Source organism: Glandiceps talaboti, chromosome 10, assembly GCF_964340395.1.
Source record: "Glandiceps talaboti chromosome 10, keGlaTala1.1, whole genome shotgun sequence".
In the NCBI taxonomy this organism is placed as follows: Eukaryota; Metazoa; Hemichordata; class Enteropneusta; family Spengelidae; genus Glandiceps; species Glandiceps talaboti.
In genome coordinates, this window is record NC_135558.1 from 4595001 (window position 1) to 4613328 (window position 18328).

An 18328-nucleotide genomic window follows, 5' to 3' on the forward strand; every position below is an offset into this window, starting at 1 on the left:
CAATTTGAAACATAGGGTTATAGTGACATAAAAAGGGAAAGGGGAACCCAAAGTTATTGATTCTTGAATCTATCATTTAAACACAACTAGCATCTATCAAAACTTAACAAAAAGAAATATTTTTTTACCTCACTTGATTTTGATCCCGATTTTGTTCTAGACATGAACACACTGAGTAATCTCATGATAATAAGTTGTACTTCGTGTCTGGCTGTTCTCTGGGCAACATCACCAAAGTCATGTTTACTCATCTCTAACTCAGATAATGTACACTGTAGTAAGTTATCCAGTGCTGCTCTATCTTTCTCCTCATCACTGTCCAAGTCAGAACTCAACATTAACAACACCTGGAAGAATCATATATTTAGAATTAAATAAAATAGTGTTGTTGTTTTTTAAATTGAAAGATATATTCAGTGAAAAGACTGATACAATTGGAGAACTTGAAGAAATTTTAATAATCACAAATCTAAAGAGTAAAGATATTACTCTAGTAATCAAGGCTTTGATTTACTGAGGTAGACTCAAACTAGAACTATTGTTGTTCAGTGCGGTAGATTACACAAGTTGGTGATACTGATAGCAGTGCCTTGGTTGTGTGAATCTAATCACCCTGTGATCAAGACAGCGTAAGCATTGGTCAAAACAGTACATGCAAGTTCATGGAACTAGCATTCAGAGAGCTGCCCTACTAAGACAGTAATTAAACCAATGTCCATTCAATACGTTATTACTGTTGTATCAACATGCAAAGATTGAAAGTCTTACCTGCATAAAGGGGATAGCACGAACTCCTCCCACGTCTCTCAGCTCTGGCAGATGCTGTAACAGTCTTTCAAGTAACATAAGTCTCAGAGTATGAAGTCTGAAACTGGTATCAAAGTCTGTATCAGCCTCTGACATGTCACACATTTCAGGCTGACCCATAGATGTACTTGGCATGCCACCACTGCTTGTAACACTACCAGCTCCAGTTACTGGTGGTTCATGAATCACTTCTTCATAGGCACTACTACGTCCACTTACTACACAAATTAAAACACATCAAATATGGTCAAATCTTACTTGTTTTTAATGTGCATGTAGTCTTGAGGGGTAGCTTACCGTATTTCAGCACTCTTAAATGACATTTACAAGTTTTGAATTCTACTTGCCATCCTCAAGTCTACCCATAATGAAGTAAGCGTGCAGTATCAACATGAAATCCCTACATAGAACCTGATTGGTAGAACACATAATTAATAATGTGATTCACAACCCCTTACTACATCTAAGGATGTTCACTGAGATCCATACTATAGTAGTACAACATTGCCACTAACCACTATGTTCTCCAGAGTCTACATTACTACCACCACTATCAGACCCAGCACTACCACCATGATCAGCTGGTGAGGTTCTCAGTGTAGATCCATCAGTGGCAGCTGTGCTTCCTTCATCATCACTGGCTGCAGCTAGCAGGAAAACAAATGACCCCCCAATTAATTGCCGGCAAGATTGTAGAGAAGTTACCCAACACTACAAAGTGTAGATGGATATATCACAGCTATGGAGTTACATGTAAGAAATGCTATAGTGATGTGTTCACAATAGTCAAGTATATACATGTATTCACTAGGAAATCTATATGAATGGAGGCATGGCAAAGTGTACTGCAGTCTTGTAACAAGACCTCGGATTTGTGCTCGGAAGGTTGCCAAACAAAAACTGAGGATGACAGTACCTGTGGTACACAAACACCATTGATGTGCACTTTTGGTAAACTACCGGTAATATCAAAAGAAAGCCCAACAGTCTAGCAGCTAGACTAAGTGTACACTAACAGTTTAACATAATATTTACTTCAGCAAAGTTTAACATAAAGAGTTTGTAGTGCAACTTAACTACTCTATCATTTGACCATCTCACTTTTCCAAACTTTTTCATTTGCTCTCATGTGATACGGCTACACTTTGTAATATGTAATTTGTACAAACCTGATGCTGTGGTATCTGAGAAGGTACCAGCCTCAAGTGAGGATGAACTTTGTGCTTGTCCACTCAAAGACAATCCCTGCAGTCCAAGACCACCTCCTGTTCTACCAGGCTGGTCCTGTAGACTGAGAGCAATGGCCAGTTCTACCATAGTTTCATCATCTGCATCTGGAGGGATGTCAAGCATCGGTGGGAAACCAGCTCCTGCACCTAGTAAGGCTTCTAAAGGACTTGGGTTAGGGCTTCCTTCAATGATATGACTAGGCAGTGAGGGTTCTAATTCCATTGGTACACTCTGCTCCTAAACATAAAACCACAATTATTCATATTCATTTGAACTTTATGGGGAAAGCAAGTGTTAAGTTAGAACTAGCCTCAGGGACGAAAGTCTATGAAAATCCAAGATCTAAAATGTCAAAAAACTTTGCCATATGAAAGCTTGTGCTTGGTGTTTTTGAAACAAGAAAAGAAATTTTGGGGGTTCACCATCTTGTTTTCAGAAAAAATTAACAATCTTCTATTTTCCATAGAGTTAACACAGTATAGTAGGTGGCCATAATCAATTCTAAAATGACTATATATTGTCGAGTCAGTGCAGTAAGGTCATATCTGCGATGGAATTGTATAGGCAGATACGAGCTTCCTGCACTGATGCGATGATATGTCATTGGATATTTGTGACATAACAGTTTTGTCACTTCTAATTTTCAACTTGATACCATAGACCCTCCACCAAGCAGTGGACTAATAGTAGTGGAGGGTCTATGTTGACACATAGTTCACTGATGTGGGGAAAATTATGCAATTGCCATATATTAAAATATGAGAGATACCTACCACAACTTCAAACTGAGAATCACTGTCTTGTCCTTGTGAGGAGTCGGCCTGTCCTCCACTGTTGCTATCACCACCAGTTGGAGCTGACTTCTCATCACTCTCTTCATCATCACCCCCGGCAACAGCACCTGATGGCGTGCTACATCTTGGTGGAGATGGTAGGACTACGCGTCGTCTTCTATGTCTGGGACGCAGGACACGAATCAAGGCTTGCTTAGCTGAAAAGCTGACAGCTTGGTCCTGGAACAGTGAAATATTGTATGATTTATGTCAAAAAGTTTGAAAATATATTTTGGCAACATTTACATCTAAGTTATTTTTTTACAACATTTGCATTTTCCCCTGACAGCATTCCATGATTTCTGTAAAAGAAGTAGTCATCACTTCAGACAGTTTGGCTGAAACTTTCAAACCAAGAGATTGTCTTTTACAACACTCTACAACCCCTGCAACACTTGTCTAGAATTGCTGCTGGTGAGAACCTCGTTTTATAAGTAGTGGACAATTTTCGATTAAAACTGGTTTTGAAAATGTCAAAAATCTGTTTCCTTATCACATACACATATTAATATGAAAACAATAGTGGGTGCCTCAGATGTAGATTCATTCAATGCTTTTATCAGTTTACAGCTGTGAAAGTCAGCTACATTGTATACAACAATATGTATTGTGATATTATATACTATGTGACTAACATTCACAGACAGACATAAACAAACTGATAAGAACATGGCATGAATCCACATCAGAGGCACTCAATGTTATTTTGTACCAACATGTGTCAGTTTGATAAGAAGACTTTCCTGCACCTACAAAGTCAGCTTAATTGTCTACTATTGATAAAATGACATTCTGATCAGCAGCAGTTCTGGACAAGTGTTGCAAGGCTTGTACATTCAACTTCATTTCTCAATACACCTGTCATCTGACTTGCATTTTGCATATAAGATTCAATTCTGAAGACTTCATATCATAACAAGTGAAGACATAATGACATTACAAAAGTAAAGAAGGTGGGAATCGTTGTTTACCTCACACAGTAGTAACTGTACATACAGTTTAGTAGCCACATTAACATTGTCTAGATCACATGATGCAAAGGAATGAATGATTTCAACCAATGCCACTACAGTAGCTTCAATCTGAGTAAGACCTAGTAACAGAGAAAATAGCATTTATTAATAGTAAATGTAAATGTACATAAACATTCGATGCTAGCATGGATTTTATTAGTGACAAATGTCTACATGGTGATTAAAGGTAATACATGTATGGGTTTTTATAGTTTGGTATTTCCATGTTATTGAACTAGATAAGGGTGTGTGGTCATACAATAATATTATTATTAATAATAATGTTAGTATTTATATAGTACTTTCCTACACTACATGTATGTTCAAAGTGATTTATAATTATTACCCCTGGCATGGCTCTATAGCGATACAACAGCCCTTTATACTTCCTCAACTCCCTGGGAAGCATACAATCTATTGCAGCCTTTATTAGCACATGTGATTAAAGCAACCTTTATCCATCAGGTCCCCAGTGATACAGTTGGGTTGACTGGGGCACAATTATGGTTCAAATCTGGCCCAAGGATTTAAACATTCAGAAACAAATGGCAGTGAACACTGAACTCACCAGGTGAACAGACTGGTCCTAGGAATGGATTTGTTGATTTTGTAGCATGTAGATGCCAGAAAGCTTCTGTAAGCTGTACCACGAAATGATGTGTTTCTGTGCTATCCAAGTCAGTAAACTTCTTGACTGGAGTGGTAGAAACAGCTGATGTCTCTGTCACTGGTTTCTCTTCTGCCTCTAGGTCTGTGACTTCCAATACTGTAGATTTAATAAAAATAACACACCAGTTACATTAATTTCAGTCTAGGGCAAACATAGTTTTAACTGAATACTTGGACCAATATTATACATGGTCCTTTCCTTTTGATAAAATACCATGCCCCCCCCCCCCCCCCCCCCCCATCATTTGAAATGTTAGCTCACATTTTATGGCAACAAATCAAGGATTCACAATAAATACATCAACACAACAACTTTGATGTGGTGTCTATATCCTATGTATTAAGTTTTAGTATTACATGTAATTATAATCTAAGTCGTAGGATCTATGATTTACACATTGCAGGTGATATAATTCTTATTATATAAAGAAATAAGAAATCTCTCCAATGGCAGATAAATTTACCTAAATTCAAGGCCTAGGATTTGCATAAAGATCAGGATGATTGTTTAATATTTTCCTCACCTGTTTCCATGGCAGCACTGTCACTTGTCAAAGTTGTGTCTCTGTTATCAGCAAATCTCACCAAGTTAAAGGGTCTTGACACAGCCACTGATCTTGCTGTTACAACCAATCGTTGGAAAGCTTCAGCATCCAGCTTACCACTACGGCAGCTTTTCTCCTCTTTACAGCTTTCCTTTTGTAGTGTACTCAGACATTGTACAACATGTGTTAACTGTGCTTGGTCCTGAAGAATTATAGAAATCAATGTCAGCATGGAAAATATGGGTTTTGGAAATACACTTGAATCATTTAAAATTGGATATCAGAATACAGAAACTCACTGCCTAGTAGGTAGGTTTTGCAAAGCTTGAGACAGGCTAACTTGGACACTTGGTCAAATTTTGTTGCGTGTATCTTTTGGAGCATCTGTACATGACCCATAACATTCTTGAATATTACAGTTTTTTGAGGAGAAGATGGCCAATAGAAGAGACGATACAATACCTTATGGTTATGATATGCTGTTCTGTTACTGTGTAATGCAGATAGTAATGTCTTGGTATACTGTTGTACACTCTGTGGTGTTGGTAATGTCAACAGACGTGTGGCCAAATCTAACGCTGCTTGTCTTGTAGGTTCCTGTAGTATACAGACCAAATTACTAACATCAGTTATTATGCAACATTCCATGTTGTATTAACTTGTCAAAAGATAACTTATCTATTAGTGTAGAAATCAGTGGATGATGCTCCATATAATGTAGACTTTAACCTGAACTGTGATACATACTTTGCAAGTGACAAGAGGACAATGTTCATACTGTGATGCTGTTTGTCTAACTACTGCAAAAATGTATGTGAAGAAAATCATTTCATACTGACTCATGACACACAAATGCAAGCACATGGACACATTCACAAAAACACACACACACATACCATATTCACAAACACACGCACCACATGCATGCACATACAAACCAGATGCACACACACACACACACACACACACACACACACACACACACACACACACACACACACACACACACACAGTGACACTATGCCTATATTTTAAGACTTTGACCTGAGACAAGAGTGAGAAACTGTCATCTATAAGTGTTTTGGCATAACAATCTTATGGCCATGTGTTACTTGATGACCATACTGGAAAGAAACCTGTCTGGCACAGAAAGGTCAATTAGCAGAAGAATATCCAATCTGAAAACAATACACTTATAAAATTCACCTTATCTTCCAGACAACTAAGTGTGTAACATCCTTCAAGGACTTCAAGACAGCTGGCAGCCATTCTGTCTAGAGAGGTCAAAGGTAACGGTGGGGTCACAGCTGTCTCAGCGTCTGCAGTAGGTGCCCCAGTGGATGATGGGAGACTTGTCCCAGTGGCTGATGGGAATTCATCTGGTGGTTCATCAGGCCATCCAAAAGCTTCTTTAGTCTTGCCATAGACTTTGATAGAATCTACCATCGTTACACCAGCTGGGTCAACAGATGGTCCAACTGTAACATAAATCACAGAATATTGAGTTATTATCATAGACTTTGATAGAATCTACCATACATTACACCAGCTGAATATGCAGGACAGATTACCTAAGTAAACTCAGCGTGTGCCTCTTCAACTTTTTTTCACTCAGTTCAAATCTACTTTCCTTGCTTTTGAACAAAACTACTTGGAAAATCTCCATTTCATTCATTACAACAGATTCTCCATTAAGATGACACTAGTTGACTGCTTTCATATGAAAATATTAAGGTAACAGAAATATGTAAGCTGTGTGTCTGTTTGTCGATTGTAAATAGACAATTTTAACAACCCTGATGTACATGTACCTACCAAAGAAAGTGAGTTTCTTATCAGCTGTTAGGGATTCCTCTCTTGTGAATGGCATATCATACCATCTATTGCGTGTCAGGTGGAGCTGTACAGAGTTAAATAAATACAATTTTTAAAAATCTAAAATAGTTATGAGTTTACTTACATTACATAAAAGATGCAGCTGCTGTGACTTGTTGCTATAATTGGTTTGCTAGTTCTAAAATACAGGAATCTTCACATGAAACAATTCAATCCTTCCATGTAGCTGAATTACCTGGCTGTTAGTTATTCTTGGTACAGCATATACTGGCTTAGCATTCACTTTTTAACACAGTAGTCGGAATAATGGCGACTATTTTTAGATTCACGTTCAGTCCCACTTCCACAAATATAAGAGCATACAAATATTGAAAATACAGTCAAGGCAATATGCTGACTTCCATGAATACAAGAGTGAAAATACAGCCTCCTTTGATTGTTGTCTTGACCACAGTGATTCAGTCAAAGACTGGAATAGATAAATAAAAGGACTTCATACCTGGTGAGTTCGTCCAAAAATTTCAATAAATGATGGTGCTCTCTCTATAGACTGTGTACCCATATGTACACGCACACCAACCATTACCATGTTACTGTTATTGTTAGATATCTCAATGTTGAAACCAGCAGGCTAAAAATACAACAGGTAAAAGATTCATTAGTTTTGACAGAGAAAACTCAGATTTGATAAAGATACAATTTAGACAGTCCTGAATAGATTCTGAGGAATTTAAAAGACACTTATCTGACTAACTAGATGTATGCTTAGTCTGTAAGGTACGCCATAACGTGTTGCCCTCACACATTGGTCAACCCCTTTCAGGCCAGTGGGGTGGCATAACATGACATATCTTACAGTCTAGTACAAGCTTTACTCAAATCACATTTACTAAAGACAAACAAGGGAAACACGACTTGGTGTGGCACTTACTAACATTACTGAGTCAAACTGAAACAAAACTATCCCTTACGACAGATCTCCAAAACTCAGTCTGTCACTAGAGGGCAGTACATATGAAATGGTGTATAACAGAAATCATTTTCCAAGATTTACACTTTATTGGCAACAGTTATCATCAGTCAGTTATTTAGTTTATATCTTATTTTCATTGATTTAATATTTAAGAAGTGATGTAAATCAAGTCTTTCTAAAGACAATTTTATTGAGTTTTTATTACTCAGGTAACATATGAATCAAAAATACAGAATACAAAATATCAAGAAAATAAACATTTCAAAACATTTATTACCGGTAGTCTACAAGCTTGTAACAGGCAAATCATAATGACCTACCTTGGTACTAGCCACATACATTCCTGTTGTGTTTAGTCTATGTTTGATTTGTTGTGAGTTATAGACTTGTAACAGATCATTGCCACCAAAGTCTACATCATTCAATACTTGACTGTGTTCAAAGAAATCAATAGGGAATGACACCTGGCCTACAGGACGACCTGGAAGATAAACATTATAATACACTGTTGGTTGAGATGAATTTTACCAAGTGATACTCAATGTGGTGTAACCAAGACAATGAGAAAAATGGATCTGAAAAAAGAAGAATTATCATGATCTACAAAATAATGACAATACTCTTCATCAAAGTAACAAAATCAGAGAGATTCACCATCACTTTGAAAACATTATGGCCTCATATTTCACAACAGGCTGTTCCTTGCCACATGTTACATATTTATTTTGTTGTGTGCATTCTAAGTTGATCTTTCCTGTAAATAAACTATTTGAATGGTATTAAGTTGACATTGACATACCTATTCACTGATACTGCATTCTTTTTTATACTAACTTAATACAACTCAGGATAAAGCACTCGACTGTTTGCTTGTTTGAGGTAACCAGGAATGAGAGACAAAGTTCATCAAAAGATATACAATGCAGGTAATGTCAGTAACTAATCAAAGTATATACTCTGCATGAACCCTGATCCCATAACTCTGGTTACTGATAGAACACTACTCATTACAGCAATCAAGTCCAACTGTTACTATTACATTCTAACTTCCATAGATATAAACAAAGAATAAAAACATCACCTGAACCTACATCTAAGGCATCGCTGTTATTTTTGTATCAGTTGTATTGTTGTTTTTACCTAATTTTATCTTTGCGTGAAGTCTTTCCTTGGCTCACCTCATTCAAGCAAAACACACCGGTGTTTTTTGCATGGTGTATAAACCTTAAGATAATACAAATAATGTACAGAACTGGAATATTTATCAAATTTCAAATAAAAGTAAACTTCTTACCAGACTTTGTTGATTTCTTTTTCTTAGATGGTCTGAGCACACTGATAACACCAGTTGGTTGGAACTGACCAGACATCCAGTAACTAGTATTATCTACACTTGCCATGTAGATACGTAGACTGCCATCCTCACAAAGTAGAATTAGGGTTGTCCTGTGTTGATCTGAACTAGCTGAGGGGTGTCTGATAGCCACCATGTCCTGAATCTAAAAACATATACAGCAAAAAAGACCAATTCTTTAACTTTGATAAAAGCAAGACTGCTGGGGTTTATGGAGAAGAATTAATTTTAAAAAGTACAATTTTTTGACTGACGAACAAGAGTATATGTGTTCAATCACCATTGGAGCTACATGAGATCTTAGACTGAAGTTGCTCAGGCCATTGCAAATCATGGCTGATAGCTTTGTATGCTATTTTGCAGCTGCTATCAGAGAACCATGATGATTGAAATGCCTGTATAAATCCCTGCAGCTTGTTTACTCACAACGAATCAGTTCTGATACATTCTACACTTAACATGCAATGACAGATCACATAGATGTCAACAGGACTAAAACTGAGACCACAAACCTTAGCTTTTGCTGGTAGTGTCTTGATTTCTTGAACCATGATAGAATCAGGTCTGACCATCATAATGACTGGTACACCACCAGACTGAGTTATACAGTAAATAAGACCTGGGTGATTAGGGACTTCATTCCATTGACATAAAGCTGGACCATTTGACTTGTTGGATCCATTATTACCACTGGAATAAAAGGTATAAATAGTTGACATTCAAGAAAATCTAAATGAGTTGGGGGGGGGGGGGGGGGGGGGGGGGGCTCTTAAAACCTTTTAAGGCCCATTTAGGATTAGGATTAAAATCTAGGCAGAGCTATAGCAAAAGTTGGTCTAAAACAAAAGAATAATCCTGTGTAATCCTTATAAAGATAATGACTTTGGATTGAAACATAGCCCTTTAAATAATTCTTTCCTATATGTCTTTAGAAATAAGCTTCAAGATTTGACTGTCACATACCATGATTTCTGACATTATGGAAATAGCATCATAGTGACTACATTGTCATTATCATAACATAGTGCAACATTATTTTATTATGTAAGTTAGAAAATATATTCACTTCTCATAAATGGGTGTGTGAAACTTACCTTTTGAAGTTGATAGGAAACAATGGTGACAATTTGTTCATCTGTTTACAGACTGGAGAACAGAATGTTTTCCCTGAAAATGATTGGAAATTTATTTATACTCGTAACTAGGATAGGATCAAAAGATAAATATTTATTCTAAATTCAAACTAAAACCTATATCAGCTAATTTTGTAGAATGATAGATTAGTAGAACTTGGTGTCATTCGTGTTTGACAAATTCATGAAACAAAGTTACATACATATGCACCAGTACTATATCACCATTGTGCAAAGTTTGAATGGCTCATGGCAAAGTGATTGTAATGAAGGGGTGGTCTTGGCAAAGGATGTTGGCTATCAGCAACTGTAATTTTGTATATTGTGAAAATGCTGTGAGAAACAAAAAATCTACACAGATTTAATTTCTACTAGCTATGTCATCTTACCTTGTGTATAACTGAAGAACAGTAACTGCAGTGTATGTGAGTAATACACAGAGACTCCTCCTCCAGCCACTTGGCCATTGGTATCCTGGCAACAGGGATGAAAATGCAATTACACTTTTCTGAATCTTAAAATGACACAATATTAATGCTGAGATTTGTCATGACAATAAGGATTTATAATATTCAAGAAAGCTCTATTAATAATGTGATGTAGGATGGTTCATATTTGGCATTACCACAGACCCATAGATGGGTGGAGGGTCTATGGCATTACTTGGTGACGTTTATGAATTTGACCTTTGACCTCACTCAAATTGCTCTCTGACAAGTGATTTCATCCATTTGACCTTTGATCAATAGTCATTACAAAATGAACTGTAACATATCAGCAACATAAACGGTGCACACATGGTAGAACAGTGACCCTTGACCTTTGACCTACCTTCAAATCACTGTGTTTGACCTCTAAGACATTGGTGACATAGAATGGACCATGTCTTGCACTACTTAGTTCTTCCATTGGTTGAGTATAGATGTAACCAGCTGATGACATCAACACCATGGTACGGTTATCTTCTGTGAACACAAATGTTGCGTCACGAATCTTTCCACTTGGTAACAGGAAGTAGTATACTGGGCTCAATGCATCTTGGGATAGGTCATATATCTGAAAGAAAGTAAAGGGATGTGATTTCTATCTGTCACAATTGCAAATATTTCTCACATATCTGATTACTGTAACATTATCTGTTGTCAATGATCAAAACTCCACATTTAACTAGCAATGCCTTACAGTATTGCCATGACAACAATATATGACAATAATATCTAATTCAGATTGAGGTTACATAAACTTCATAAATACAGCATCAAGTGTCATGTTGCTAAATGACTAACCTTGACAAAGTCAGCTGTGACAATTGCCAGTTCACATTGAGATCCAGGAAGCCAGATTGCTTTGATGATAAAGTTACCAGCTTCTAATTGTGGATGGAGAACCAAGTGATCTGATACTGATCCTGTACTAGTGAACGTCAACACATGGCAATCCTGTACACAGTAATAAAGAGAATTACAGTTAGTTGTAAGGAAAACACACATCATAATCAGTGTTCCCTCTAAGTTTTTTGAGACTGAGCAACTTAAGGAAAAGGGAAAAAATAAAACTCTATCATAACATTTCATTTAATCATTAATTATACTTTATTTGTATATATTTTATGTTTCATTCTTGATGTTTGGATATAAGGTTCTGCAAAACATGAAATTTGACTGCAAGAGCAGACAGAGACCTTGCACAAGTAGTGTGCAAATCCTACTCTCTATCTAAAGAATTGGAGTGTTGTTATGAAGATCAGTGGTTAGAGTGACTGGTTTGTTATCTCAGGTTGCTTGATTTGATCCTTACTGCTGCTATTTGTTTCTGATTGGCTGATGTCTTTGGGCAAATTTTGAACCACAATTGTGCCCCTGGCCAACAAACTGGGACCAGGTAGGATAACAGATGCTATGTAATGGAGTGAATCATATAAGCTTTTTAGCAGCAAGGATTACACACTGTGAGGGAGTATAGAGTGAGGTACGTGCCTGCACAATGTTTTGAGCATTATTTCAATTTTGGGAAAGAGTTAAAAAAAATAAATGTCTATTAATCAAATATGCTTTCTTTTTCCAGACTATCATACCAAAGCAGTTTGTCATGTAACTGTCAAAATCAGCACACAGATAAACCTTTAGGAAAAAGCGGGTGAGAATATTGATCTTTTATCAGATATGTATGACTACTTGGCAATGTTGACTGCAAATGACATCGAATATGTAACTCTTACCTTGAGTCCACACACAGCTAAGAAGTCTTCATTGCATGGATTACCACAGATATTCAACACTGTGAATGGTACAGGAGCTGAAGACAATCTCTGTAAAACAGAAGAAATCAGAACATATTCGTTGAGGTCTTTGAAAAACTGAGAACAAGTTTTACCATATGCAATAGCCTTTCATTTTGCTGTTCTTCAGAATGTCAATCACAACTTAAGATGCAACCTACGATGAGTTTTATCTTAAGTAAAGTCTAGGCAACATCTTTATAATTAAACAAGTTGTCAATTTTATTCTTCAAATGCCTGGCTAGTAGACATATAATTTGTCTACTTGCCAAAAAAAATTAATAATTTCTAGTAAAAGTTTTGTGTAGTTTTCAAAGGACAACTCAAGGGAAATAGCAAAATGTTACAGCTACCAGTATTTGGGCTACAATAAAGTGAGTTTGTATGGCTTCACTCATGCAAACTCCACTTCTAGAATATGACTGTGTATGTATGTTTACCTTGTGTGTTAGACATCATTTAGAAAGATAGTTACATACTAGTATTCTGATTCAGAAATATAGCCTTTGTCAGACATCACTTACTGATATTCTGACTCAGAAATCATTCACAGATGTTACTCTCAAAGTATACTTACAGTCAGGGTTAGTTTTCTCTTGCTAGAGTCAGCTTGTTTCAGCAAAGCAGACAGTTGTAGGATAGTAATCTTGCCTTTCTCATGACTAACAGCAAGATGTTGACGTCGTCCATTGGGCGATGACATCACACACATGGCAACACGTCTCAACATATGTGCACTGATCAACTGTCGAATTGTCTGCCCCTGATCACCAGAGTAGTTCATACGTACATTCTCAAAGGCTCCTTCTTGGGAACCTAGTGTTGGTACCTGAGAGAAAGAAAGAGTTTGATGTGATGTGAAGTAAAATAATGGCATTGTGGTGCTTGGCAGTTTCAGATGGGTAGTAGGTAAAGCCAGCTTGTCTAACTAACAGTACAAGGTTCTTACTATTCATTGCACTAGTGATGTCCACTATTGAAATTGTAATGCATATACTCCTGTAATAAGAAAAACAAAAGATTGCAAAGTTTGGCCACATGAAGTGCTGTTCAGCTGCTCTTGGAAGGGTATCCTTGCATGGCAGCTAGGGAGTATCTGGAATATGGTCGAATACACTCACTGATAACTTTACTTACCATAAGTTGGTCTGTATTTTCCACTGTCTTGCTGACTGTATGTAACTCACACAGTGCTTTCTGGGCCCTAGCTGCAGCTCCGATCGGTGAGCTTCTCTGACAGTTCTCACCCATTGGTTCAACCAGGGAGGTCAACATACTCAACACTGTTGCTGAACAGTTGGAAAGCTCCTGTGATACAAAACAAGAATTTTTACATCTCAGTATGAGTACTTTGGTTGTAAAGAGTTTCAGTGAGAATACAGTTCAGTTCAAGGATGACTCTACAACCTGGCTAGTATCAGGGTGGCTCAGTGCTAACACAGTGTCAGTCTAGCATCAGGGTGACTCAGTGCTAACACAGTGTCAGACTAGCATCAGGGTGACTCAGTGCTAACACAGTGTCAGTCTAGCATCAGGGTGACTCAGTGCTAACACAGTGTCAGTCTAGCATCAGGGTGACTCAGTGCTAACACAGTGTCAGTCTAGCATCAGGGTGACTCAGTGCTAACACAGTGTCAGACTAGCATCAGGGTGACTCAGTGCTAACACAGTGTCAGTCTTGCATCAGGGTGACTCAGTGCTAACACAGTGTCAAACTAGCATAAGGGTGACTCAGTGCTAACACAGTGTCAGTCTAGCATAAGGGTGACTCAGTGCTAACACAGTGTCAAACTAGCATCAGGGTGACTCAGTGCTAACACAGTGTCAAACTAGCATCAGGGTGACTCAGTGCTAACACAGTGTCAGTCTTGCATCAGGGTGACTCAGTGCTAACACAGTGTCAAACTAGCATAAGGGTGACTCAGTGCTAACACAGTGTCAAACTAGCATAAGGGTGACTCAGTGCTAACACAGTGTCAAACTAGCATAAGGGTGACTCAGTGCTAACACAGTGTCAAACTAGCATCAGGGTGACTCAGTGCTAACACAGTGTCAGTCTAGCATAAGGGTGACTCAGTGCTAACACAGTGTCAAACTAGCATAAGGGTGACTCAGTGCTAACACAGTGTCAGACTAGCATAAGGGTGACTCAGTGCTAACACAGTGTCAGCAGGGTGTTAACATTGGCTGACACTGACAACTGGAAGGGTTTAATAGTTGCCTATGCTAGCTCAATGCAAACACAAAGCTAGCCCAGTTTTAATATTAGGCTGATACTTAAAACTGGAACAAGATTCTTCTTACATTACGAATAAGAAGCAAAAGCCTAGTCTAACACACAGTTGAAAAGTAACTTTGTAGTTTGCAATTAGTGGGATAAGTATACTATGAGTTTATTATGTACTGAATGGAACTTATGTTGAATTTGTTGTGGTAAGACCCCCCCCCCCCCCCCCAACTCCTCATTCCCATTGTAAGAAAATAATTTACATGTAAATGACTAGGTGGGATATACTTATCTGTACCTTAACTGTAATTGTAGTCACTATGTGGGACATAAATGCATGTAGGTACATGTACCTAAACATCAAATAAATTACAAAAACAACACAAACATTGGCAAGGATTTCACATGGGCCTTGGTAACCTACAAACTTGTAAATAGACAAGCTAAATATGAAATACTGCCCCCAACTGTTTCCAGCACCTGACTACATGTACAACTAAGGATAAGCATTATGGGTAACTTACCAGGTGACTAATAAGTGAATCTTTACATTTCTCAATCTGTTTACACATCGCGAGTTTAACTTTGTTGGCATCTTCACTTGTCTTGTCTGCACCATGGGACTTATCTACCGGAGTTGGAGATGACATTCTCCTTCTCAGAGAGCTTTCCGGTACTTTATCCATGGAAAACGGTGACTGCATGGCAGTCTGTGCAACACTGGAATCCAGACCACTGCTTGGAGTTCTTTTCACCAATGCCTGTAATATTTCATGTGGTATTTGTGAGTGTGTTAGAAGATGTGTTAAACTGTTCTTGAACTAATACTTAGAAACACTACTGTAGTGACACCATCCCTATTAAAAGAAATATACAACTAATAACAGCCAAGTAAAGCATTTCTCTGCTTGTCACAATCTTTTATAGCATCCACATTGAGTGTAAAAGTATACTGTTACATTTGCTTTAATTCTCAGCCCAGTATGTGGTGTATACAAACTGTGCTGAACAGTTCATTGTGAAAATGTCTTTTTTTGTTTCTTTCCCTGTATATGTGACACTGTGTTCATTTAAATGTATACTTTATTGTAATCTATACTGATTGAGGCTCACTATTACATGTTTATATTTATACAAACTGTGTTGACTGGTACATTGTGAAAATTTCTTTCTTTCTTCCCGTTCCGTGTATATGTGTGTTCTTTTCATACTTTATTGTACTTTATACTGATGTCTACTGTAAGGACAATGTGACAATAATTTAATAACCGAGAAGTGAGCTACCTGACAACTGCCATCTTCCTTTGCACCACAGTCACAGAAAAACGATCCATACTTGGCATAAGAGAGTTCATGGTCTTTGTGACACACCTTGGCACATATTGTACAGATACCTACACCATCTACCATTTTACATGTATGACAATGATACCTAGTGAAAAGAGAGAACATGACAGTAAATGTTATTAGTAGTCTAGTCATTTTAACTACCTTGTTTGGGTCCATTGTTGATGTCTTGTTTACTATCATCAGCACCTAACTAGATAAAATGCTATAACTTGACTGCTTACATAACTGTAGGTGTCAAGCACATTTGGCATTCAACTCATGGCAGAGTTACTAAATCTGGCAGAGTCAACTTTATGAAAAGTCCTACTGTAATTTGTGTTGTGAAACAGAGGGATAAACGGCATAAAATGTTGGGTGAAAGAAGCCATCACGATCAAACAGCAATGCCAGTCACTTAACATGGATGAGGAGATGGAAATACTGGTAGTACAGACAACGCCCTCCTATGGTCATATGACAAGTATACGTCATTAAATCATATACAATAACTATTGAAGATGGATGAGTGATTTAGCCAAAATATACTAAGGTGAATTATTTATGCTCCGAGTTCACAACTAATATAACAAATTCAGGATAAATGATTAGTATGATATTAATTTACATAAAGTTACTTTTATTCTTATTGTTTTCATGAAATGATGAGATGGAATCTACTACTCTGTTAAGGTAGAGAGGAAAGCCTATACAAGTCTTGTTTGACAAGTAAGTTAATGGTAGGTAGATAAAACTTACCAATGTTGGTTCATGAATTCCTTCTGTGTTATGGTAAATGTACACAGTTTATTACAGAGTGAGTCTTCATCCTGTCAATAAAAATACAACAACAACTTATCAGTATTACACAGACAAAAATCTATCTATATCATGGAGTGTCAATATGGATGACTGGTGAGAATGGTTTACTTAGAATCTGTAAGTTGCCAGTTAGAGTCTCGCAACTGCCGTTCTGAAATTCTTAAGCAAATATTCAACCAAGCCCAAGTCAACATGGCTGTACAAACAGGGATATGGGAGGACAGAGATTGCTATGTGAAGGCTTAGTTCTATGAGTTACAGGCTGTAATGAATTGCATGCTCTTCAGGGAGTTGAAGAAGAAAACAGGGCCACTGTGCAATTACAGGTCTTTGTAAGAATTGTATGTACAGTGCTATGACCATGAAATGTATTGTAGAAAAACACTGTTGTTATCATCATCCATACAAAGATCTATAAAACACTTCAAATTCAATGAATTTGAAAACAATGTTTTAAAGGGAACAATTCCACAACTGGCAGTACAACGCAGCTGTGCAAAGTTTAAAATTTTGGTTTAGATTGAGAATATCTTACAGAATCTTCAGCTGCTGAGTCATCTTCTTCTGGTACTAGATCTTCAGCCCAATCTGAATCTACTTCTTGGGTCATGGTTTCTCCATCATACGGAGGAGATGTGCTACCACTTCTGACAAAAATCACAATACTCATCAATTCTCTACATCATGAATGACTCATAGATAAAACTTTGAAATTTAGTTAGCAAAGATATAACATATTGGCTGCTAAAAATTACAGACCAAATTTTTACTTATAAACTGAAGCATGTTGCTGTCAAGTTTGGCAGCCTCATCTTTGTTTATCACTTCCACAAAATGTAATACATTCTAGAAAATTCCACAATTGTTCTGATCATTCTTTAAAAATATCACTACTGCTTGTACATTATCTGGTAGCTGACCATCTAATGACATCATTGAAAACATAACATTTACGGTAAAAATATTGCCTGGTCAATGAAGATCCATTTAATCTTAATTTTTAACATGGAAAATAGTCAGCTGGTGTAGACAATACCAACAACACAGCCATACCATGTGGAAGTAAATATTGATAGGACAACGGTTGCTTACCTCTCTGTAGACTGTTTAAGAGCACAAAGGATGTCAACTAGATAAGACAGGAGATAACAGGTAGCTTCCATCATTGTGTGATGCTGTGGATGCAAATATACTAATGAGTAGCTGCAAGTATCATGTTGACTTTTTAAACAGATGACATTCATTGGGGCCTGTCAAATTGGTACTTTTTATTATATACTTA

General features: G+C 37.2%; 1 protein-coding gene across 1 annotated transcript in view; it reads right to left on the reverse strand.

Moving 5' to 3' along the window:
• The window catches only part of LOC144441145 (E3 ubiquitin-protein ligase UBR4-like), a 76812-nt gene that overhangs the window by 33628 nt on the left and 24856 nt on the right, over window positions 1–18328 (reverse strand). The window contains exons 36-62 of the mRNA XM_078130682.1: window positions 18139–18221; window positions 17582–17690; window positions 16984–17054; window positions 16183–16330; window positions 15423–15659; window positions 13809–13979; window positions 13249–13500; window positions 12612–12701; window positions 11680–11832; window positions 11225–11449; window positions 10783–10867; window positions 10355–10427; window positions 9773–9950; window positions 9201–9405; window positions 8227–8387; window positions 7433–7564; window positions 6913–6997; window positions 6304–6575; window positions 5560–5694; window positions 5077–5299; window positions 4452–4649; window positions 3842–3963; window positions 2811–3050; window positions 1977–2274; window positions 1323–1454; window positions 769–1025; window positions 129–347 (exon numbers count right to left, since the gene is read on the reverse strand). Of these exons, the coding sequence (XP_077986808.1) occupies window positions 129–347; window positions 769–1025; window positions 1323–1454; window positions 1977–2274; window positions 2811–3050; window positions 3842–3963; window positions 4452–4649; window positions 5077–5299; window positions 5560–5694; window positions 6304–6575; window positions 6913–6997; window positions 7433–7564; window positions 8227–8387; window positions 9201–9405; window positions 9773–9950; window positions 10355–10427; window positions 10783–10867; window positions 11225–11449; window positions 11680–11832; window positions 12612–12701; window positions 13249–13500; window positions 13809–13979; window positions 15423–15659; window positions 16183–16330; window positions 16984–17054; window positions 17582–17690; window positions 18139–18221 (4554 nt within the window). The remainder of the gene's footprint in view (window positions 1–128; window positions 348–768; window positions 1026–1322; window positions 1455–1976; window positions 2275–2810; window positions 3051–3841; window positions 3964–4451; window positions 4650–5076; window positions 5300–5559; window positions 5695–6303; window positions 6576–6912; window positions 6998–7432; window positions 7565–8226; window positions 8388–9200; window positions 9406–9772; window positions 9951–10354; window positions 10428–10782; window positions 10868–11224; window positions 11450–11679; window positions 11833–12611; window positions 12702–13248; window positions 13501–13808; window positions 13980–15422; window positions 15660–16182; window positions 16331–16983; window positions 17055–17581; window positions 17691–18138; window positions 18222–18328) is intronic.